This window comes from Leishmania donovani, chromosome 32 (genome assembly GCF_000227135.1).
Source record: "Leishmania donovani BPK282A1 complete genome, chromosome 32".
NCBI lineage: Eukaryota > Euglenozoa > Kinetoplastea > Trypanosomatida > Trypanosomatidae > Leishmania > Leishmania donovani.
Genome location: NC_018259.1, coordinates 685,346 through 708,313, shown reverse-complemented (window position 1 = coordinate 708,313; position 22,968 = coordinate 685,346). Strand labels below are relative to the sequence as shown.

Below are 22,968 nucleotides of genomic sequence, written 5' to 3'. Positions count from 1 at the left end.
ACCTGCCCCATCACCCCTCCTTTCGTTCGCCCGCCAGCGAGTGCACCGCTCCATTCGGGGGAAGCACAGATGTGAAAGCGTCCTTCCTTTGCTTGCTCTGTTTCGCTGTCGTGGTGGCTTTTGATCGAGCCACCGCGGTGCGGCGCGATCGAGGGATGAGGACGAGTGATATTTCTTGTTTTGTGTGTGTGTGCTCGGTTCCCGTGTTCAGTGAAAGCGATCGCTTCAACTGTCAGCTGTATCTGTAGTTTCATGTTTGCTCGAGAAGGATTCGAAAAGGCCTTATGGTTTTTTTTCTCGCGTTGCTTTCACTGTCCGTGCCTTGAGAGTAAGCCCCCCCACCCCACGCTATCCACCCCCCCCTGCATGTTTCCACCAGGTGTGTTGAGGAAGCTGTAAGGGCAGGCGGCTCTGCACTCTCTTCTGTACACAGACACAACATAGACGCGTGTGCATGCTATTGAATAAAGGACGCACTCTGTGCCTGCGCGTGCGGCCCTCCGTGTTACACACCCTCCTTCTTCTTTCTTTCATCTCGGCCCCCGTCCCCCTGTCGTCGGACTCACAAACACACACACACACACACTGACGTTAGCGAACGGAAACAAACGCCTTTACCCAAGTGCTGCTGATGTTGTTGTCTTGTGTTTTTTTTCGTTTTGCTCTTTGTGTCTTGTCTGAGTTTTTTCCTTTTTTTTGTCGTTGTTTGTTCCCCAAGGTCGTTTTCGGTTCCGTCTTTGTCTCGGGGCTCTCTTCTTCTCTGCATCCTCCTCTTTCCGCTTTTTGCTTTTCACCTCTCATTCATCACAACGTCGTCGCTCTGCGGTCGGTGAGGGACCTCCCTGCAGCTCCGTTGCTCTCTTTCGCGCGGTTCGCGTCGTTGTGCGTATTGTTCAGCGTGACGGATTGTGTCGCTGTCTAGTTCTGTGTGTGGGCAAGTGCGGCCAGCACGAGCACCACAAATTCTACTGTTCTCGCCAGCGTTCCTTCTCACCTTTCTGCGCTCGCATAGGTGAGCGGCTCCTTTTATTTTGTCTGTTCTCATTTTGGAGCTGCCTGGCGTCTCTGGCAGTGCCTCTGCGGCGCTTTCCTCATGGGAGGGTGTTTAGAAAGCGGCAGGAATGACGGTGACATGTGTATCTCTCTCTCGCGACAGGTATCCTTTTTTTTTATTTGGTGTGTGGCGAGAAGGTCTGGTCTTTTGCGTCTTCTCTCTCGCATATCATGATGGAGGCCGGCGGACGGGGTGGTGGTCGTTGGTGAGGGTGAAGGCGCCTCACGTTCGGGCGCCTGTCCACCTTTGTTTTCCCCGCTGCACCTGTGCCGTTGTTCACGCGAGCGTGTACGAGCTCCTCCTGCGTACCACACTGTCTCTCTCTGCGCATTTCTGTTAGTCTTTCTGGCCTCGCTCCCCTTTTCCCAGCATCGTAGACGCTCTCACGTTCATGTCTGTGAGAGCAGGTAAACTTGCATCCGGTGTGCCTGAGCAACCTTTCCCTACGATCTACAAGGCCTGCCCTTTTTTTCTTCTGCTTGTGTGTAACCTTCCCAATAGCAAGAGTGACATCACCCCGCTTTTGTTGCTGTTGGCACCACGGCTACATCCAACGGAGTCTATCTGGGTTGGGACAGGGCTGTGATGCTGTCGCCCGTTCTACTATATATTATGGCCCTTCTTGTTTCGCAGCGAGGCCTCTGTAAACCGCATGAAATGCGACAACAACAAGGGAGGGAGAGAACATGTATAAATATATATATATATATAACTTTGCTTCACGTCTGCCTTTCTGTTTCTTTTTTTTTTCTTGTGCGCCGTTACACACCTTCCCCCTCCTCCTCATGAGCTCATCGGTCACACCTCAAAACCAAAAAGAAAGAGAGGAAGCTACCTTTGCTGGTTCGCTTGTCTGTTCTGCTGGTTTCCTTTCTTGTATTGCATTCAGCAGCAGCAGCAGCGAGAGATTTTTCTTTTTTGCATTCTGGTTCTCTCGTTTCTGTTGTGCTTCCACATCTCTCTCTATGTGTGTGTGCCCGTGTGCATATGGCTTGGATGGTTGGGGTGTGGAGAGGGGGAGAGGGGCTCTACTTCACTTTCTGTTTCCCCCGATTGACTTGTCCCTTCTTTTCGCTCTTTTTCTCCGTCCCTTCTGTTTATCCTCGACAATTTTTCATTCGACGTTGCTTCACCCCTCACGGAGGCGGCTTCTCTCTTACCTTCTCTTTTCTCCGCTCTCTGTCCTCTTTCCTCACGCACGCCCTCGGCTGCTTTGGTTTGTGAAGGAAGCAGCAATACTGGACTCTTCTTCTGTGGTGAGGGGCGGACACCACGCCCCTCTGATGCTGTCGTGATGTGGATGTTGTTGCTATTCCGACTTTTGCTCAATAAACGGTTACGTCTGCCACGGGCGTGTGGATTGAAGAAGCCGCGGAGTGCTCCATGCGGCCAAAGGCTCAGGGAAACGCGGCACGTGTCGGCAAGCCGTCCAGGCACCCCCCTCCCCGTGACGTCGGCGAACATGGAAGATGCAGACAACGAGTCACCTGGGCAGCAGCAGCAGCGTCGTTCTGAAACAGGCCCCGAAATCCCGCAATGCGAGCACTGCGCGCACGTGCTGCCAAACACAGACGGCACGGCTTATCGCATCCGAACAAGGCGTGCAGAGGGGAGAAGAGCACGAGTGATCGACGGAGAAGACGGAGAGAAATCCCATACCAATGAACCCCAAAACGCGTGGATGCAGAAACATGCGTCATTTCCTGTATTTGGCCGGACCGGCTGATGTGGCGAAGATATCGGAAGCATGACGAGAACCCCACGGCGTTGCGCTATCGAGGCCTCCAGGTCCAGCATGGGCGAGTCTCTACACCACGTGATGGATTAGAGCGGCTTTACGTGACGCAGAGGGATAGGTGTGGCACAAGGCAGGGCGTGCAGGGCCTCAGAGGGCCCTGACCTGAACCTGGACAGCATCCTCTTTGAGCTCACCCGGCATGCACGTGGAACACCCCCCCCTACTCAACGCATGGCAGACACTACGGCCCCCGCCCTCGCGCAGGAGACTGGACTCATCCAGCTGATATCAATGTATAAGGGGCACTCATGTTTGTCTGCTGTCGATCACGGTGCGCTGAGAAAGGATGGGGAAAGACAAGAGGAACCCGCTAGGGACATGGCCCGCCTCTGAGGCCGGCGGGCTCGGCCTAGACGACCAGGATTCAGCCCTATTCTTACAGCGATAGGGGACTTCTGTGGTTCTGTATGCGTGTATTTGTTAACTTTTTCGTGGTAGACTAACAGTGTAAAGAAAGAAAAGCAAAAGCCACCTGTCGTAGGTGTATGTGCGCCTCTTGCCATCATCATGTATGCGCCATCACCTCTGTAAAGGAGGGGGTGGCGGTGGTGGATCGCGCAGGATTTTGTCTTCGCTTCGGCGGCTCTATTCCTGTCTCTGGCGAAGCGATGACGTGGGCGACTGGCTGATGCGCAGTAGTGGCTACTGCCCGTGTTCTGCCCCTTGCCACGGCTGGTGCACTGCTCAGCTTTGACGGGCAGTGCATTGAGCTCAGATTCAAGGCTGTGCTCGTCGTGTGCACCGCCAGCTGTCTTCTCCCCCCTTCTTTCTTGCCGTTTCCGATTTCATGGGTTACAAACAACATGCACGGGGTCCCCCACCCCCACCCTCTTCGTGTGCCGCTACTCTGAGCGGTGCCCTACTCCCTGTCGTTGGCGCTTTTTTCCTTTGTGCTGTGGTTGCGTTCGCTTCGCTCCGTCGTGGAGCAAGTGTGGCGCAAAGGCTTCGTTTCGTTCTTGCAAGGTGCCCCGCGCCGCCGTTGTTCGTTTTCCTCTCGTTCCCTTTGCCTTCGAATTTGCTTCGCTTCCATGTCTAGTGCGCGACGCTCGCGCGGCCGCAACGGCAAGCTGGCAACATGCGAAACCTACTCGCGTGCCGACGAGGCGCTCTGGGACGATGCGTATTTGTTGAAGTTGTTCAATGAGCAACTCGACAATGCCAGCGCCGTGAAAGATGCTCGTGAGGAGACGCAGGATGACGACGAATCCGTCCTGTCCACGGAAACCGAGAGATCGGACGGCGAGACGGGGCGTGTGGCCGCTTCGGCGACATCGTCAAGCACAGCCGCATCGGAGGGAGAGGTGCGAGTGCAACGGGGATCGATGTCGGCAAAGTCCGAGATGATTTCGCGCAGCTTCCCATCTTTGAATGGCCTTCCTGAGGACATTCAGGCACTTGTGCAGTCTTTCTACAACGCTGGGTTTGAGGCCGGCCGTTTTGTGGGTCGATCCAATGCATCCAAGAAGTGTGGCCGCAAACGCCATCGCTGACGCACAAGGTGTGAGTACCTGGCTAGGGCCCTCTGCAGGGCCGACGAGTGGGCGGGTGCCTTGTCGCGTGCATTCGGCGCGGACCTCCAGGGTGTCGGCGGCTTGCTCATTGCGCCTGCTGAACGAACTCGATGGAATCCCCTTCCCTCCGCTCCTCACGCGCGGCGTGTACATGGGAGGGCATCCGTGCACGCGGAGGTAGTGGTTTCAAAAAATTCTTTTCTGTGCGCGCGTCTGTGTGCCTTGCGCTTCCGCCGACTGTACTGCGGCAATTAGTGGATTGGGGGTGTGGGTCTGTCTGCACAGCGTTGTCATTGTCTGCCAAGCTCTGCCCGTCCCTGCAGGCGAAAAGCTTGCCTAGGGCACAAGCATGAAGACGAGGCCACCCAGCTCGATAGGTGATCATCCCTGCTTTTTCCAGGAGTCGCCCGTGAGACCTGGAATTCCGCGAGCACATCTTTCTGTGCCGTTTGAGCTACCCGTCGACCGCCTGCGCAGTGAGCGGAACGCTGTGTGCGATGTTGTTGGCGTGCCTGCAAGGAAGCCGAATCCAAGCGAAGCGCTCTTCTCTTTTTGTCCTCCCTGATTCACGAAGGCTCATGCATCTTTCACCTCCCCTTCTCTGTGCGCTCCCATCGACTCTGTGCGGCGAGCCGTACCATCCTGCCTCCTTGCAAGTGCTCCCTCGCCCTTTTTGGACGCTACGGCGCGCTTGCGTTCTACAAACGCAGGCAGAGACTCACGCGCTCTCGTCTCCCACCACCTCGTCGGCCGTCGGCGTCACGGCAATCTCGTGTGCTGGTACTTGTTTATGTATGGGAAGTTGTCAGCAGTAGCCCCATGCGCGGTAACTTGTACAGCCGGGGCTTTGACCCCATGAAGTCGCGCTCCGAGCGGCGCAAGGAGAAGCAAGCGAAGCTAGCCAAAACGAAGCGTGTTATTCGGCTCAAGAAGCGACTAGGCCGCATCGCGGCGCGCAAGTTCGCTGTTCAAGAAGACAGCCACATGACAGCGCTGATGGAATCGTACATACTCCGCCGCAAGGCGGAGCGGGCGGCGGAGAAGGCGAAGGACGCACCAAAGGATGGCGCTGAGGCTTCCGGGGAAGGCGGCCTGGCGGGAAAGGGCAGTGGCGCGGAGGAGAGCGAGATGGATGAGGACGAGGGTAGCGACTCCTCCTCGCTTGGCAGCCGGGCGAACAGCGCGTTCGACGTGGATGACGTTGACGAGGAGGAGGAGGAGCAAGAGGATATCGCCAGCTCCCGGCGCCGTGCTGTGCAATGCAGGCAAGCGGGCTATGCTCGTGGTGGCGGTGGCGCATGCCGTGGTACTACTCCACGCAGAGGTGGCGCATGTTTGGCAGCAAACAAGGATTCCACTGCACCTGGCGGCAAGCACGGGCGTGGTGGCGGTGCCGGTCGTCGCGGACAGGGTATTCGCGGTTTCCGCTCAGCTCAGCGCGGCGGCCGCGGCAGCGCCCGTGGCGGTCGGAGCTCGCACAATCGCCAGAATACCAGTAGAAACGGGAGCTTTCATGAGCGGTCTCGCAAGGTGCCCACTCGCTCCCTCTATTGAGCGCGGTGCCAGAGGCGGTGTGGGACTAACGCAGGTGCAGTAGCCGGTGTAAGGACATCGCGCATCGATTGTTTTTCTCGTGGCGCACCAGAAACGGATGCTGCTCTAAGGCATCTGCAAAGGCGAATGCAGTGCGTGCGGGGAGGGGGCTCTTGTCCTCGGTCTTGAAGCTTGCCTCTTCCAGAGTGGTGTGGCCCTTCCCCCCCCCCCCCCCGTACCAGCATGCGCACGTATGTGTACCCAGGTCCATGCGAGCCCGTGCTCCGTCGTTTCTCTTTGATTCTGTTTTGGTCTAAAGTACCGTTTAAAAAGACTATCACACCCCCTCGTCTCTCCAACGGCAACACGAGAAGACGAAAAAAAAGAACACGAAAAAAGAAAGAAAACGAACTTGGGATATCCGCGTATTGTGTTGTACGTTCCTTCTCTCGCTTCCAACCGTCGTCACGCATGCATATTGCAGATAGCATACCTCCGGGTGAGGATAGTGGCAGCGTGGTAACAAGAAAAGGTGCACTGCTGCCTGCTTTATTCTCGCGTGCGCCGACGTTTCTCAGAGAGTGAGAGGAGGTAGGCTCACAACCATGGTCGTCCACCTTCACCGTTGCACCTGTGCATGAGCACAGCTCAGCCTCCACCTTAGGCGTGGCTCCATGCGGTATAGATCGCTGCAGAAGCAGTATGCGTGCTTGTCCATCCCAACACAACGTCTCTGCTGGGCTTCTTGCCTCCTTTCTCCCCCTCCCTCCGTCTTCACCCCTCTTTCACACACACACACGCTCCCTCACTGTATCCTTCGTGCTTACGCGTGAGACTGCGTCCGACTGTTTATCCGCCCTCGTCCGAGATCCTTCTCTCTACGGGTTTTGGATTCCACTTCCGCTCGAGGTTCCACCCCGCGTGATATCGGAGTAGCAGACTTATCGAGGGCTCGGCAAGCGAGAGCTAATCCGTGTGGCGCGCACCAGCAGATCTGTTGTCTCGCTCAATTCTGATTCGAGCCTTGGCTTCAGAGGCTGTGTTTGTGTGTGCACGTTGAAAACTACTCACTGCGACTGAACTCCTACGGGGACCATCGAAGGGCACAATAACTACATAACTGTGGAAAATCTGCTGCATTTCTCGGGCTTGCGTTTTCTCGCTGTGCGCGTGCCATCCCCTTTCGCAATGGCGGACCCGTCAACACCGGCACCACCGACGGAGACCCACTGCGGCCTCCTCGTCTTCGCGCTTCGCGATGTGCTGAGCCAACTGCCGCTTCCAGCACCCTTCGACGCTTCCGCGGTCTCGGCCAAGTGGCGATGCGTCCTCGCGCCGACAGCGGAGGCTGGAGCTGGGGCGTCATCGGAGGACCTCCTCCTCTCCGAAGAAGAGCTCATGCCGTACCTTGAGGCCGGGGTGCCCGTGCGTGCGAGCAAGATGCGTGCGGCGGCGGCCCACACCGCGTGTGGTCCAGATAGTCTACGCTGGCTGACTGACGCGCGTTGGGCTGCGTTCCCCAAGCCGCAGATTGCTTTACGTCGCGGCTGGGGAGCACCTGGAGTGGACATGCGCGTGTCCTCCTTTCACAAGATGATCTCCTCCTTCGAAGAGGTGTTTCACCACACTCGCGGTGTCGAGGTGCCGCTCAGTCTGCAAGAGCTGGAAGCGGTCGGTGCTGCTACTGCCCTGGTGCCATGTGACGTCTCGGAAGCGGAGGAGGTGCTGGACCTGCAGCTGTTTCACCGCAGCGATGGCTGTCCGCCAATCCCTGTCCTTGGTGAGCGCCTTTTATGGCCGTCGTTTGTCGCCGATGGGGCCGTTTGCGACCAGGCCACGTGGGTGTCACAACGGGGCATGGTGCGGCACTGGCACCTGAACGACTGCGGCGAGTTCGCGATGCAGGCCGCGCTGCCTTTACCAGTGGATCACAGCGACGATGGGGATGCAAAAGTGGGTCTCTCAGACCCGACACTACGATCACCTCCGTCGGCGTCGCCTTCGTCAGGGGGCAGCGGCACCACTGCGATGCGCATTCGATCTCTCTTGTATCCCGAGAGCACAGCAGCAGAAGCAGCAGTGTCGCCAGCGGCCCGGAGTGCCCATGTGCCGGCAATGCTGGCCATCTTCGCGCCGAAAGGCGGATATGATTGGGTGCTGCATGATGACGAGGCGAACATGCGCGGCAAGGTGGTGGCGCTGGACCTCTTCCAAACTCCAGACGAGGCGCTCCCGTGCGATGCTGCCCTCCTGCCAGTTCTCACGGTTGCAGTTCTTGAAAGCGGTGGGGCGCCGCTCATCGTTCCGCCAAACCTCGCGCAAACCTCGATCGCGTTGCGAGACTGCGTTGTCGTCGAGCAGCGCCGCATCTCAAATCTGTGGCTCGACGACGTCTCATACTTTCTCCACCGCTGCGCTCGATGGCAAGCGAGCCCCATCATATACGCCTACCTTCAGCAAGATCTGCAGGACGACAGCTTTGTTGCAGGACAGGTGGTACCCTACCTGATCCGAGTCTTCGAGGAGCACGAGGAGGCGACGTCGTACCATGCAGCGATACGCCGGCGCGCCGTGCTCTCGCTACATGCGCTGGCCGTCAACCAAGAGCACTACGGTCTCTCTGACAGCTCTCGCGCCGCACTTGATCGTCTTCTCCACGGCGGCAACCCGGAGATGCACGCGGTGCTACAGAGCGCTCCGTACTGTGCCTCGCCCAGCGCAGAAGCTCCATCCACCATGGAGGAATGGCTGGCCGTGTACTGGGGGATGAGCTGGTGCTGGCCAAAGGCAGGGTGCGTCCTCCGCGTCCCCAGCATCGTGCACCCGCTCAGCGCGCGGTTGACGCCTTTCCAGCAGAAGGCCCAGTACCTCCCAGTCGTGTACCCGCCAATGACCTGCAGCCCCGTGTACGGCAGTGAGAAGGACTCGGTGGAGGCGACGGTGCAGCAGTTTTTTGAGATGAAGGAGCTGGAGGCCAAGCCGAAGGAGCTGATGGCGTTCCTGCGAACGCGCAAGGTGGCCAAGGATGAGCTCCTCGATGACCTCTTTTGAGCTGTGTGCCGTCCCGGTGGTGTTGCACATTTCCGGTAAAAGGCAGGAGAAAGAAGGTTCTCGTCGCCCGCGTATTTATCCTGCAGGCGTGGGTACGGTCACGGATACAAGTCCGCAGCAGCGAGCCGGTAATAGGCGAGGAAGAGAGGCAGGTGGCTGATGTCTTGCTGCGTCTTCTTCTCTCCATCCCGTTCTCCGGCGATGTGCAAGTGGAACTCCGAGTAACGCCCATTCACACACCGCGGTGAAATTCAACGAACAGCAGCACGACACGCATCCATGATTCACGAGCGCACCACCGTGCTCGTGCTAGTGGTTGCCCTGTCATGGGCCTGAAGATGGTGCGATGGGGTCTAATGTCGCGCCTGCTCCCTCCTCCTCTCCGGCGCACCTCGTCCTTTGAGCCCAGGATAGTGATGCGCACCCTTCCCAGATCTGAGCGCTCTGCCAGTAGGCGAACACGCGAAAGTGCGCGGTTGTGTACGGGTCTGTGAGACTCCTTTCGCACGCACCGGCATAGGCAGCGGCTCTCCTTGGGGCTGCTGTCGTTCTGTTTGGTGCGCCTCGCACGTTGCCCTTTATTTCCTTCCTTGCGTCTCCTGCTGCATCTCACCTTTTTGCCCCCTTCTCCCTCTCTCTCCCTCTCCCCTCTCTCTCTCTGGTGGTGATGCAGGCTACGAAGGCGCGGCTCTACTCTGTGCGGGTATCAGCACCGTTGCCGGCGACGGTGTGCATCTCATTAGTCGTTGCCGTCACTTGGGCTCGCACAGTCCGACAGCGGCGCGACAATGCGCAACTTGGTGGAAGAAGCAGAGGCGGAGTATGAGCAGCTTGGCAGGGAGCGACGCGACGTAGCTGTGCTCAAGCTTCCCCACCGCGACTTTGATTTCCTCACCGCGCAGGAGATCTCGGTGATTCCTGTTCACGTCATTGAGGCGCAGCGAGAAGAGCGGCGCCGCCACGGCACGGTGAACCGCGACACCTCGCTCTGCGACTTCATTAAGTCCATCGGCCTTGAGGAGGCGGACATCGAGGACCCTGTGAACGGGTACAGTGTCCTGCACATCAAGGAGTCAACGCGCGCCTACTTTGGTGAGCAGGAGGAAGAGGTGTATCGCCTCTTCCGCAATAACATGATCCGCTACACCGAAGACGCGGACTGGCTAAAGCACATGAACTTCCTCGGCGGCCAGACGGCAGATGAGTGCGAGCGGCAGCGCTACCTTGACCGCAACGCGCAAGCGGCGTCGGACGGGGGATTGATGGTGCCCGTCACTACCTACAAGCAGGCGTTCTTCGCGAAGAAGTCGAAGAAGGAGGACGAGTGAAGCAGAAAAAATGGAAAGAGCCCACGCACATACACATCTGCTTTTTCGTGTGCTCTACATGGCGGTCGGCCTTTCAGCGATGTATGATAGTTCTGCTTTGCCGGCATGTTGCCAGATTCCCTGTTCAGTTCTTTTGCAGTGGCAAGCAACCCTCAGGGTGTTGCATCCCGCCACGAACCCTTTTCTTGTCTCTCTGCCCACCGTCCAATCACCCTCCTGCTTCCAAGCACATCAACCCCCTTCCCCCGTTCGAAGCCGGCTGTCGGTGCAGCAGCTGAAGAGTCGGGGAACAGTCGGTATGTGTGTGTGTTCGTGTGTGGCGACTACTCATGGACGTCCAAACGGCACACGGTCAGAGACAGAGAAGAAAGGCTCACAAAGGAAGTGCTGTTTTTCCCTTTTAGTCTTCTGCACAGGCTCTCTTTCTCTCTCTCCTTCCGAGGTGAGCCGGACCAAAATGTGCTGGCCGATGATTCCACGAGTGCACTGGTGGCTAACGAACTTGAGGTGCCAAAGTTGCCACCCCCTCCCGCGCCCTGTCCATTCACGGCGTTTGTTTCTCGTGCCTTTGGCGGCTGCATTTCGCGTTGAGCTGAATGCTGCGACCACCAGGAGTGACGGCGTCTTTTTCTGTTCATGTGATTTACGTATCCTCTCCAAGATTGTTTCTCCTCTTCTCATCCCCCGTCCTCTTCCTCGCTGTGTGGACTGCCAAGAGGAATTTTTTTCTTTCGGACGCGGGCTCGGCTCACCTCGCTCCGTCCGCCACTGCAGAAGGAGCTTCACCAGCGCAGGCCATGAGACGCTTTCTGCCGAGCTCTGTGGCGGCGTCGTGTGCGGGGCGCGTCCTGCAATACGCCGCTGAATGGTACCACATGCCGGGCTGGAAAACGCAATCCAGCACGAAGGATGCCCGGTCGCGTGAACAACGCGAGAGGGACCGGAAGGCGCGTCAAATCGAGAAGCTGCCCCGCCCAGAGGCACTGCACGACTTTCAATACCCGTATGAGAAAACGATTCTGTCGGACAGCATGTTCGAGTACCCTGTGTATGAGACGGAGCTCGACACACCGCATCTCTTCAACTTGACCCCGCCGCCGGATTTTTTCATTTACTGGAACGCTACCGATTTCGAGCGAACGGCCTACCCGCCGGTTCCCGAAGACGACCACCGCGTGCTCGTGCCATCGTCGCAGTCGCCACGCTGGATCGAGCATCGCGCCTGCCTGCTGCGGTACCTGCGCAAGCACGAGATCATGCCGCACTACGTCCCGCATATCCACGCCAACGTGAACCTCTCTGTTGTCTTTCCAGGTCAGTACAACACACGTGCACGGCTCACGGACGAGAACGGGGACAAGATTCCGCCGCCGCCGGCGCAGACGAAGATGACGCCGCGCAATTTTTGGTTCACGGCGCATTGCGGCAACTACATGGAGCTGACAGACGTTCAGCAACCACCGAGCGTCTTCCTTTTTGAGGAAGCGCCTGCCGCCGCGAGCGCAGCTAGCAATGCTGGAGAAGCAGCTGATGTGACTCGCAAGCAGTCTTCACACGCGGCTGTGAACTACTACACGTTTATCATGCTTTCCCCTGACTACCCGTATCGCGTGCCACTCTCGCACGATCGGCAGAGGGCTGATCGTGGCTTTTTCCTTAACTACATGGTAGCTAATCTGAGAGCTCCGCAAGCGTTTCCCACGGTGGACGGCGCGGTCGTGGACACGGAGGGTCTGCATAGCAAGGGGGACGTTGTTGTCCCCTACGTTGCCCCGCTGCCCACCGAGGACGCAGGAACGACGCGGCATCTGTGCCTTCTCTTCAAGCAAACCAACCACGTGCCACACGTGAAGCCGATGACAGCGACCGAGGAGCAGCGGGACTTCCCCCTAGCTCAGCGCAGCAATTACCGCCTGCACAGTGCTCTCACGAAGCAGTCCGGGCTGAAGGTGCTACCAAGCGCTTCAGCGGCCTGCTTAGCCAGCCTGCGCGCCGTCGAGGGGGCGATCCCGGCAGACCCTTGCGCCGTTACCTTCTTCACCACCAAGTGGGACATTCAGGTCCAGGAGTACTATGAGAAAGTCGGGCTACCTGAACCGGCGGCGCCAGTCGACGAGGAAATCGAGGCTCTCCTAGAGTTCCACGCGATGCGACCAGAGAAGCTGCGCGTGCGCGCGCGCCACCGCCCAGATGGGTCGGTAAACATGGGCGATGACCCGCACTTCTGGGCTCAGGCGCTACCAACGCGCAGCATGGACGGGAGCATGCAGCGTGGTTTGGGGTGGTCGCGGCGTACGACGATGGGGGCCAACGGTGTACCTGTGGTGTATCCGCACTGAGCAGCTGCGCAGATGGGAGGTGTATCTAGCGGCGGCAGTAGCAGCGTATGAGCTCTGTTTAGCGGTGGCGGCGCATCCGTTCGCGTACCGTGTTTAAGAAAATGCCGGAACTGCGGGGCACTGCCCAGCGAAAGCTCCTGCGTCATTGTGGCCAGCACGGCGATGGCAATGTTGCGCCTGTCACCGTCCGCACGTGTAGGTGTGTGCAGGTGTGTGTGTGTCCGCGTGCCACAATCCAGGCTTGGATCTTGCTGTTTCTTGCGCTGCCGGCTTTTTTTTTCTCCTTTTCTCGCTTGGAGGGGGGGGGGGACGGCGGGGACGTGTTTTTCAAGCGGAAGAGGTGCGCCCTCTTTTTCTCTTACACAAAGCAAGGGCAACCGCCCATGGCAACACTGGAAAGGCGCTGTTGGGCGCGTGGTGGCGACTCAGAGTTGGAGAGCCTCGTGTGCGCTCGTGCCCCTCCGAGGGGGTCTCCTCGACGTATCTCAGCTAAAGGTAAGACAAGCGTGCTCTGAGCATTAAACGTTCAGCGCACGCTGATGCTCGTGCTTCTGTTTTCTCTGCGTTTGAGCCATAATGACGGAGATAGGCGGGGAGGAGGGAGGGGGAGAGGGTGGTGGCGATGCAGCCCTGCACGGGGCGCTGTGTGCGTTGAGAGATACGTGCGAACTACTACTGGTGTCATTCGTGTGAGAGTGCAGCTCTTGCACTCTCTCTACTTCGCACTCACACGCAAGCGGGCCGGAGAAGAAGAATCGTCGCATGGCTTCCCGATCGTCTCCAGAAGTCTCCGTCTCTCTGAGTCCCGTGCTCAAACCTTCTCGTCGTTCAATGTTTTTCCCCCTTTTCTTGCCACATGGCCGTTCTCACTCTCTCTCCACTTTTCGCATGCCTTGCTGGCGAGCGTAACCATACGAAAGCGCAATGAATGCATCATTCGTTGGACGTCGAGCTCACTTTCTTACGAATTCACGCACGCACAGAAGGACGGGAGCACGCCTCTGCCTTTCTGTGTGCTAGCGCACGGCATCCGTCACCGAGCGACCCGTTAAGTAGATTCGGGTCTCTGCGCACTCCTCTTCTGCCCTTGGACCAGTTACACCCATGCAGCGTCCCACCGCAGCTAGATGTAGCGACAGGCGAGAGTCGTCTGCTGCCAGCCGCAAACTCGTGAAGAAGCCCCACAGCCTGATGGACGAGCTGCCTCCTCGTCCACCTAGTCCGTACAAGTGGAAGCAGCACCGGCAACATGACGGCCACCACATCTCCATCACCGCGTCCTTCATGCGCGGGCGGCGGAACATGCGAGCAGGAGCTGCCGCCATTTCTGCCGTCGCGGCATCTCCGTTCCCTTTGGACGGTGCGACGAGAGCAGCCAAGTCCAGTCCTGCCTTTCCAATGCGCGCGCTAGTCGTTGCAGGCACACACGACAGCGATGCTGCGGAGGGCAATGGCGACGACGAGGCTATCTTCGAACTTTTCTTTCGCGAGGCGCAGTTCCACTATCACATCTCCGCAGAGGAGAACATGCGTAACCACCTTCTCGCCGGCGAGGAGGTTGCTTTCACAAACCTGATCATTGAGGCCTTGCAGGCGCGCGCCGAGCTGCTAGCTGGAGACGAGGCAGCAGAGCTGGTGATCAGGGACGCACAGAAGCGGGCAGAGGAGCGGCAAGCCATGATGAAGGGGATCGAGAAAAATGTGGCCCTTCGGCTGCACGACGAGCGCATGGCACAGTTGTTGGCTATCGAGTTTGAGGCGCTGCTCCCGGCACACGCTGCGGGCTGCGAGAGCATCCTTCGTGAGCAGGCCGCCGACCTTGGCGAAGTGTTTCGCTGGCACAAAGAGAACCGCCCTCTCGGGGCCGGGTGCTTCATCAAATCCCCAGGGGAGGATTCTCGCCTCACGGACGCCCGCCGCGGTACCGGTGCGGCAAAGTTTCTAGGGAGCAGATTAGCACTGGCAAAAGGCTCTCATCGTGCCTCGTGTGCGCGCAGCTCCCGAGCCTACTTGGCCCAGTTGCTACAGAAAAGTACGTCGAGCTGCTGTACCACCGCTGCGCTTGGCCCCCTGGCGATCAACACGGGCGAGGACCCGGCGCCGCTGTTGGATGGGACGCTGCCGGTGACGGATGAGGCTCTCTTTCAGGAGGAGGGGCGGGCGCGCCTGCAGGCAGCGAAGGATCGGCGCTACGTAGAGCTTCGAGGGCTGCGCGCTGTGATCGATGTTCAGGAGGCGGCGGCTGCGGCGCGCGAGAATGTGCTGGAGGAGGAGGCGATGTGCCGGATGCAAATCACGCGCCTCGAAGTGGACGGTATGTACGCTGCCCAGGAGGCGACTCGGGAGCGGAAGAAGCGTGAGGCTAGCGCGGACGCTGCTACGGCGCGCCGTGCAGCACAGAAGAAAGAAGTCAAGGAGCACCTGCTGCGTCAGCGCGCGCGCCCGCTACCTGAGCCAGACGACGGCATGGGTGGTGACCCGTGCGTGCAGCCGCACGTTTCGAGAAAGAGCACCGAGGAGGGTGCGCATCCTCCCAAAGACCAGGCAGCGATTGCGGAGGCAGGCGCGCTAGAGCAGCCGAGTCCGCAGAGCTCCTCCTCCACCGTACCGGACAACTTCTCTCCGCTGAGCGGGGCGTTGGCGGAGGGTGCAAGCACGACGGCAGAAGCCAACGCCGATGAAGTTGATGACCTGGCGTACCTGCGTTTGGTCACAGGCGAGATTACAGATCCGGAAGCGTGCAAGCAACTCAGCGCGCTGGCGAAACGTGAAGTCGACGAGGCAATGCAGAACGCAGAGTAGGGAGGATTTAGGTCTTTGTGGATGTCGCTGAAGACTAGGCCGTCGAAAGGGGCTTACAAACCTGCGGGCGGGTGTGTCTGTCTCTGTCTGACGTGCGCGAGCTCTGCCGCACATTTGAAGACATAACTGCACAATCACGCGCACATTTTCCGAGCCTCCTTTGGAACTTGCTGCTCACCTTTCTGTTGTGTCTCTTTTCTTGTGTGTGTGTGTGTGTGTGTGAGGACTGAAGCATCGATGATGTATGTGAAGACTCAAGTCCTCTTTCAGCCTCTTTGTTGCCCTCCCCCACTCCTCTTCCCCTTACCCCACAACCACCACCTAACTCACGGTTATCTCGAGCCTTGCCATCGGCGTCCTCCTGCACTTTGAACGGCGTGTTAGGAATTGCCGAGAACAACGGCCACCCCGCCTTCGCTTCTTGTTTTCTCTTGCCATCACGTGCACATGTAGACTATTATGCCACCGCACCAAACTCGTGACGCAGCTGCTGCTTCTTGTTTGTTTCGCTGTGCGCATCTTTTTCCGGGTCTTTTATTTATATTTCTGTTTCGTTCGTCTCCTTCCCCGTCCCTCCCCTCGATCTGTTTACCGCCGCTGTGAGTCATTCCTGCAGTGTGCCGCGCTCTCGATTTTTTTTTCGCTGTATCTTCGTTTTGTATGCCTTATGTTGATGTTGGTGTCTCGTGTTTGCGGCATCCTCCTCCGCACTCCCACCTTCTGTTTCGTGGTGGTGGTAGGTGGCTTTGCCTTATGGACCTCACCTCTGGTGACCCTCGTTCGTCCTCGATAGGCTCTCGCTTATGGCCACCCCGACCTCCATCACCTCTCTTTCTTGCTCAGCGCACACCCCGCGTATGTATATATATATGCATAGGCGCGCATGTGTGTCTCCTGTGTCAGTCTGCCAGTTGTCCTTCTCATTTGTCCATGTACCCTTCGCCATCTGATGACGAAAGAGAGAGAGAGGGGGGCATACGTGTATGTACATATGCATATGTGTACGTATGTGCGTATGCACATATTCCTTCCAGCTCTCAAGTACCCTTCTCTGTCTCGTTGATGTATTTCTCCCCCGTCTTTGGAACGTGTGCATCTCTGCCTTGTTGCCGGGCTGTGCTACGCAGGGCAGAAAATGAGACAAAAGCGTCGCCCAGATGAATGAACACAGCAACGCCCATCGGCCCACACACACACACACACACATGAGAACGGCGTCTGTGCCAACGAAAAGGCGATGGCCGCACAAAAGCGGATGCCCTACTCAACGCTTGGCCATGCGCGCACATGACGTGTGTACTGGCGCAGCAGGATCATGTCTCGGCTGCATGTGTGGTGTCTCTCCATCAAGAGTTGCCTGAGTGGAAGTTTTGGCGGTTGGAGGCAAGCAGCATGTGAGTGGGAATCCCCACACACGCACGCATGCTTCGTCTCCAAAGCTGGCTTTGCATTTCTGGCCGCAGCCCAGCATCGATGAGTGCCTTGCTTTCCTTTGTGACAGAGGTGCGCGGGCAAGAGCCCAGCTCCTTGACCTATGCTTCCCCGAACCCTCTTCGTCTTGCGGCATGACCCTTCTCTTCTTTGCGACTTTGATCGCCTTCATTCGCCTCTCTCTGCGCTGCTGGGAGAAGCCACTGCACCTTCAGCATCCTCACTGAGGCCCCTCCCCCGTTTCCCGCAAAGAGAGGCGCCTAGACAGCGCACTGCGTCGCGGCTGCACGATTTCGCGTTCGGCTTTGCTCTCTTCTTTTTCCCACACGCAAAGAGAAACACACGCGCCCACCAGCCATGCCGGGAATGAAGCTGGATTTTCTCAAGAACACCGCGCAGCGCGTGGCGATGGGGAAGTCGCTGCCGCTGAAACAGGTGGAGGCGATTGTGCTGTACGGCAAGCCGGCGCAGCGGGCCAAGGTGGTGCAGAAGCTCCTTCCAGCCGTCTATGGACTCTCTCTCAACAAGACGACGCATCACATTCTCCTGACGCTCTTGGACCACTGCGAGAACATGGATCGCGTAAAAATGCTCTACCACGTGCGTAGGAAGCTACTTGACCTGGCCCAGTCGCCGGTGGGAAACTCCGTGCTGCAGCGCATGCTGGAAAAGGTACCGGTGCGCCAGAAGAAGGAGATCGCTGAGGCGTTCGTGCTGAACGTGGACGAGGACGAGTTCAGGCGCCTCTGCGAGCATCCGTTTGGCAACCACGTGGCGCAGAAGTTAATGGAGGTGCCGGCGTGCGTCGAAGTGGTGCTTCCACATTTTCTACCGCACCTGACGAGCCTCAGTCTCCATCCATATGGCATGCGCGTGGTGGCCAAGTACGTCGAGTGTGTCGCTGACGGGTGCAGCAAAACGATTGAGGCGCTCTTTCCATCTTACGCGAAGGCAGACCCAGAAGGCGATGATGCCGCGGTGGCAGCCTCTGACGCGCTCGACAAGTCCGTTTTAGCGCTCTTCCGCTCCGCCGAGGAGTCGCTCGTGCTCACAGCGTTGCTGCGTCACATTCGCACGCCGGTCGAGGTAAAGGACGCGATTGCGGCACACGTGAGCGAGTTCGCGGCGGACTACCTGCTGCCCGCCTCGGCACCGCTGGAAGGCCTGGCTAAGAAACGCGGTAGCGATGAAGACGAGTACGGGTTGCCCGACTTCGGCACTGGCTCCATCTCTGCGAAATCTGTAGCGGCCACCGACATACCTGCGAATGTCCATGTCTACTGTGCGGTTCTCGAGCACGGTGACGATGTGCAACGCGCCGACTTGTGGTCGGCGCTATCTGCAAGCGCCGACATCCTGCACGCCATCACGCACACGAAGGGGGCGGTGCTCGTGGGCGTGGCGGCCGTGCGTTTTGTGGAGGCGGCGCGCAAGGGGCTGTTTGATGCCATGCTGTTGTCGACTCCTGCAGGCGCGCAGTCCAACGGTAGGGACGCGGGGTCGAGTACGGCTGGTGCGGCGGACACGACTGCCACTTCGAGACCCGACAAGAAGGGCCCCAAGAAAAAGAAGGCAACGAAGAGCGACGAGGCGGAGCCATCTAGCAACAAGGATGTTGCCAGGAGCTCCATTGTAGACGTCGCCACTGACCCGGTGCGGTCGGTTCTGCTGCGCGCCTTTGTCGAGGTTGCTCGCGACACCATACCGGGGAAAGATACCCAGCTCCTTGTGCACGACGCTGTCACACTCGCGCAAAACTCCGTCAGCTCCCCAGTGCTGCAGAAGATGGTGGAGACCGACCTCACCGGCGGGTTTGCCAGCGACGTCCTGGCGGTACTGCTCAACTCTACCGAATTCACGAGCCTCGTCACGCACCCCGCGGCATCCTTCCTCTTGCAGTCGATCCTTCAGTTTGCCCCGGAGGAGGTGCGGGCGCCGTTGGTGGCGGCGCTTTCGAGCTACTACGCGGCACACCTGCATGACTCTCTCTCGTACGCGCAGGGCTCGCGTGTGATGCAGAAGCTGCTAGCCTATGCACCAGATGCGACGGTGGTGCAGACAGTGAACCAGCTCATCTCTGAGGCAACGAAGGAGGAGGAGATGGAGGAGGCAAAGTGCACCGACGGCAGCTGCGCTGACGCGGTAGATGAGGAGGGTGTGACCGATACGGGGGAGAAAAAAGAGGTGAAGAGGGTGAGCCGCAAGGAGCAACGGGAGCTGAACCGGGCCAAGCACTACGAGGTCCTCTCTCATGCACTTGTCTCCTACGCCTTGCACACGCACGCGTGCTATGTCGTACAGGCGCTGCTGCGAGAGGTGCGCACACGCCAGCTCGACCGCGAGCGCAAGCTGCTCATGAACGAGCTGAAGCCGCACGTCTTCGAGCTGGCGGTCTCGCCGTGGGCCGGTCGCGTGGTGCTGGACACAATGATGTCCGTCGGCAGCGCACAGCTCGCAGACGCCATGAAGAATGTCGCCTTCATGCGGGCAGAGGAGTGGCTGTCGGACGTTTCCGAGGAGAAGAAGCGCCGCGGCAACGGCGTTGACCCGACACTGCGCAACATTCTGAAGCGCCAGCGCGAGGAGATAGACAAGGGCGTGGAGTCGAAGGCTACGGAGGGATCTAGCAGCGCCGAAGGGAAATGCGCACCAGCGCACAAGAAGAAGAAACTCTTCCGCTCTATGAAGAAGTAGGTGCAACGACCACAGCTGAAGGGGGGTTTTCCTGCTGTGCTTATCGAGTGTGAGCTAGTCCGCCTCACTACGGCTTGTGCGTACTTGGTGCCGGAACTCGCTTCCATGCGAGTGCGCAATCTGCTGGTGCCGGAATACAGCTGCTACAGCTCCAGTGAGGATGAGCAAAGGAGGACGAAAGTCTGTGGGAGCTGGTGCATTGATCGCGTTGCCCACCCCCTCCCTGCCGAAATTCTTGGTGCCCAGCCCTCTCTCTCTCTCGTTCGATGTTGTCCGCTATGCGTTCAGAGTCTCCCGTGGCGAGCTGAGGCCCGTGCGAAGGTGCTTGCTTGCGTGTCTGTCCTTTTTCTCCATATGAGTGCTTACGTAAGTCGGTCGATCCCCTCTTTTCCATTTTGTTTTCGGTTTCGTGTGGCTCACAAGTTCGATTTAACTCAGCCACCGCTAAAGGAAGAAGCAGAAAAAAAAAGGATAGGTAAAGGTGTACGGATGTAATGTGCGACGTCTAAGTTGTCAAGTATCACAAGTCAAACTGCAATGGCATGAACGAACAAGAGAAAGCGCCCTTGTGCGGTTGAAATCTCGTAGTCGTCGTCTTCCTCGCCCTCACGCTCCATCATGGCTGCGTGCGCACCTCATATTCTCAAAAAAACTGCCGAGATGAAGACAGGGCTATCTTGGGCTCGACGAGCGTATGGCGAAGTCCTTCTCTGGCACTGTTGGTGCTGTGCACGAGTCGCTACCCACGTGTACTCCTCTCCCGCCCATGCTCCCACAAAAAAAAAAGGCATTGACGGACACGGAAAAGAGAGCAGAGGGTAGAAAGGAGGGGAGAGGCGGACAAGAGCAACAGACTCTCCCGCGCGCCGCACTCTGGCGCCCACGTTCGCTTCCTCACAGAAGTCTCTTCTCGATTTTTTTGTTCGGCGACTTTCACATGTCCCGTACGTTCGCACCAACACTCACTTACTCACTCACTCTCTGCGTCTTCGTCCCTTTTCTTCTCGTCTTTGGCCGACGTCTGCCCTTATTGGGCCTGCCACGCGCCCACCCTCTCCATGGCGCTTCACGGCGCTCCTCATTCCCACTTCAATCCCAACACCTTCTTGGCGCATTTACGCTTGTCCTCGCGCCGCCACCGCGCTGCCCTCTCTCTCTGTTCCCTCGAACAACGACATCAACGACGGAAAACGGGCACGCAGAGATTTGCCTTTCTTCTTGCGCGCCTCTCCTCCTTCCCCCTTCCCTTTTTTTCTTTGTCGTTGTTGTTTTCCGTTCTCTTCGTTTTCGTTTTTTTTTGTCCTTCGACTTGCCCTTTTTCGTGTTCATTTTGTTTTCGGTGCGTCTACCCACTCCTCTTGGTGCATCGTCTCTCTCTCTCTCGTCAGCGGTTTCTCCAGCTAGCCGAGCAACTCCCGCTCTACGCTACTGCTCCTTCTCTGCGCCTCTGGGTCGCTCTCCGTTGTTCTCACGCACATAGAAAGACGTGCAGGCGCGCCGACAGATTCGACAGACCAAGAGAGAGAAAGAGAGTAACCGACAGAGTCTCTTTTTTGCCGTGATTTCAGCTCGCCCCTGCCGCCGCTATCCTTTCGCTCCCTCCCTTTGCTTTCTCTCTTTTTGTGTGAAGGCCCTCTGTCTGCGTTTTCGCAGCTCCATTTCCTCCCCCTTTTTTGTTCTCCTCGTTCCGACGGTGCTAAAGTTGTTTCGTGTGTGTTTTTCTAAGAAACTTGCGTCCCTGTACGCCTGTTTTCCGCGCTCTTACACTATTCCTCTTCTCACCGCAAAAAATGCAGATGAACTCCTACGCTGGTGGCTACAGCACCCACAACCGCAGCTACGCGGCAATGGTTCCGCCGCCGGTGCCGATGCCTCCTGGCTGGGAGATGGCGTACACTCCCAACGGCGAAATCTATTACATTGACCACAATACTCGTACTACGCACTGGCAACTACCAGCGGAGTACACCATGCAGCAGTCCATCTGCAGCTACCGTGGCCCGCAGCGCCAGCGCCGCGGTATCGACCGTAGCAAGGCCAAGACAAAGATGTGCATGAACATTGAGAACGGCGGCACGTGCTCTTACGGGGCCAACTGCGCCTTTGCCCACTCCTCGGAGGAGCTGTCGACGCACCCTCACTTCAACCCCGCTCCAGACGCGGGCTACAGCGCGAAGTAGGAGGGAGTGTAGCGGACAGGCCTCCTATCTCTCAGGGTGCCATACTCTGTTTTTGTCAACTTTTTTTTTTCGTGCGTTTCTGCCGCTTTCTCTGCGAGTGTCTCGCGCGTGTGTTTGTGGAGGACGGCAGGGACAGAGAGCCGCGCGCACAGCACGGGCGACCACATGAGAGGAGGGCCCGTGAGCCTCCGAGGGCGCGCGAGCACACCAAAAACGAGACAACAAAATAGACAGAATCCGACGCACAGCAGCGACGAAGGGCAGGTGAAGCGGAACGCATAAAAGGCAAACTGTAAGACATGAGATAACGGAAGAGGGCTAAGAGAGGAGCGAGGGAAAGTCGCAGAGAGAAGGGTGACGGTAACGCAAGAGGAAAAAAAACGAAAAGGGCATATCGTGCGCGTACCTTGTTTGAGCCCGCTCTTCTTCCCTTGTACGTTCTCACAGGTGTCTATCCGTCCATTGTCCGCTTATCCACTGCTGCTCCTTCCTTCCCCCCTTTTCCCGTTTCTGCTGCCTCCCTCTCCCTCTCTGCTTCCCACCGGCTCTATTCGCGTGCACTAGTCGACTAGATCCCTCCTTTCGTTTCTCGTTTGCTTGCCTCCTTCACTGCCACCTTTGTACGTCTTGTCTTTTGGTCCCTCACGATCATGTGTTGTCCTGCGATGCCCGCGGGATCCTCTCTCTCGAGCACACACACACACACACACACAGATAGACGCCGATGCTGCACGAGTGCAAGCGCCATTTTGGCGTAGTCGCGCTCGCTCTTTGTTTTTTTTTCTCCCCACCTAATTTTGTCCTCTGTTCTTGATCATTAAGAGAGCATGTGTGTTGTCAACTTTTTCTACGTAGACGAAGAGTGATCGAGAGGGAAAGAGGGATGGAGTGCTCAGTTCGATGTGGAGCTCATGCTTCTTTATTTCTCTCTTTTTCTCTCATTTTTTTCTCTCCTTTTTGTTTGTTCTATGGTTTGATTATGCTTGTTGTAAAGAAATCTGTTGGGCTCGATAGTAACGAAGTGACTGAAGAGTGCGGGCATTCGTGTTTATGCATAGGTGCTTTCTTGGTGACTGGTGCTGCCGGTGGTCATTTGCTGTGGTGCAGCGTTAGTTTTGATCTTTGTGTGTGTGTGTGTGTGTTTTGTCGGTCTCCGTAATGTGAGTTTGTATCGTGCTGTTGCCGTGTTTAGCCCGCGTTTTCATGGTGGACCGAGGCCGGTGGTGGCTCTCTTTTGTCTGAATGTC

At 57.8% G+C, this 22,968-nt stretch overlaps 8 protein-coding genes across 8 annotated transcripts; all 8 read left to right on the top strand.

The window, feature by feature from the left end:
• Nucleotides 1–3,880: 3,880 nt before the first annotated feature.
• On the top strand, nucleotides 3,881–4,342 carry LDBPK_321890 (hypothetical protein, conserved; the record flags this gene model as incomplete). Its single annotated transcript, XM_003863557.1, has 1 exon — nucleotides 3,881–4,342. The coding sequence occupies one exon, from the start codon at nucleotides 3,881–3,883 to the stop codon at nucleotides 4,340–4,342; it is 462 nt and encodes a 153-aa protein (XP_003863605.1).
• An 840-nt stretch (nucleotides 4,343–5,182) lies between these two features.
• On the top strand, nucleotides 5,183–5,917 carry LDBPK_321880 (hypothetical protein, conserved; the record flags this gene model as incomplete). The annotated part of the gene is made up of 1 exon (XM_003863556.1): nucleotides 5,183–5,917. The coding sequence occupies one exon, from the start codon at nucleotides 5,183–5,185 to the stop codon at nucleotides 5,915–5,917; it is 735 nt and encodes a 244-aa protein (XP_003863604.1).
• Nucleotides 5,918–7,084: 1,167 nt separating this feature from the next.
• LDBPK_321870 (hypothetical protein, conserved) lies at nucleotides 7,085–8,947 on the top strand (the record flags this gene model as incomplete). The annotated part of the gene is made up of 1 exon (XM_003863555.1): nucleotides 7,085–8,947. One exon carries the CDS (start codon nucleotides 7,085–7,087, stop codon nucleotides 8,945–8,947), a length of 1,863 nt encoding a protein of 620 aa, XP_003863603.1.
• A 788-nt stretch (nucleotides 8,948–9,735) lies between these two features.
• LDBPK_321860 (hypothetical protein, conserved) lies at nucleotides 9,736–10,275 on the top strand (the record flags this gene model as incomplete). Its single annotated transcript, XM_003863554.1, has 1 exon — nucleotides 9,736–10,275. The coding sequence occupies one exon, from the start codon at nucleotides 9,736–9,738 to the stop codon at nucleotides 10,273–10,275; it is 540 nt and encodes a 179-aa protein (XP_003863602.1).
• Nucleotides 10,276–11,072: 797 nt separating this feature from the next.
• LDBPK_321850 (hypothetical protein, conserved) lies at nucleotides 11,073–12,614 on the top strand (the record flags this gene model as incomplete). Its single annotated transcript, XM_003863553.1, has 1 exon — nucleotides 11,073–12,614. The coding sequence occupies one exon, from the start codon at nucleotides 11,073–11,075 to the stop codon at nucleotides 12,612–12,614; it is 1,542 nt and encodes a 513-aa protein (XP_003863601.1).
• A 1,302-nt stretch (nucleotides 12,615–13,916) lies between these two features.
• LDBPK_321840 (hypothetical protein, conserved) lies at nucleotides 13,917–15,416 on the top strand (the record flags this gene model as incomplete). Its single annotated transcript, XM_003863552.1, has 1 exon — nucleotides 13,917–15,416. The coding sequence occupies one exon, from the start codon at nucleotides 13,917–13,919 to the stop codon at nucleotides 15,414–15,416; it is 1,500 nt and encodes a 499-aa protein (XP_003863600.1).
• A 1,788-nt stretch (nucleotides 15,417–17,204) lies between these two features.
• Nucleotides 17,205–19,541, top strand: LDBPK_321830 (hypothetical protein, conserved; the record flags this gene model as incomplete). Its single annotated transcript, XM_003863551.1, has 1 exon — nucleotides 17,205–19,541. One exon carries the CDS (start codon nucleotides 17,205–17,207, stop codon nucleotides 19,539–19,541), a length of 2,337 nt encoding a protein of 778 aa, XP_003863599.1.
• A 1,790-nt stretch (nucleotides 19,542–21,331) lies between these two features.
• Nucleotides 21,332–21,721, top strand: LDBPK_321820 (zinc finger protein 2, putative; the record flags this gene model as incomplete). The annotated part of the gene is made up of 1 exon (XM_003863550.1): nucleotides 21,332–21,721. One exon carries the CDS (start codon nucleotides 21,332–21,334, stop codon nucleotides 21,719–21,721), a length of 390 nt encoding a protein of 129 aa, XP_003863598.1.
• Between the last annotated feature and the right edge of the window lie 1,247 nt (nucleotides 21,722–22,968).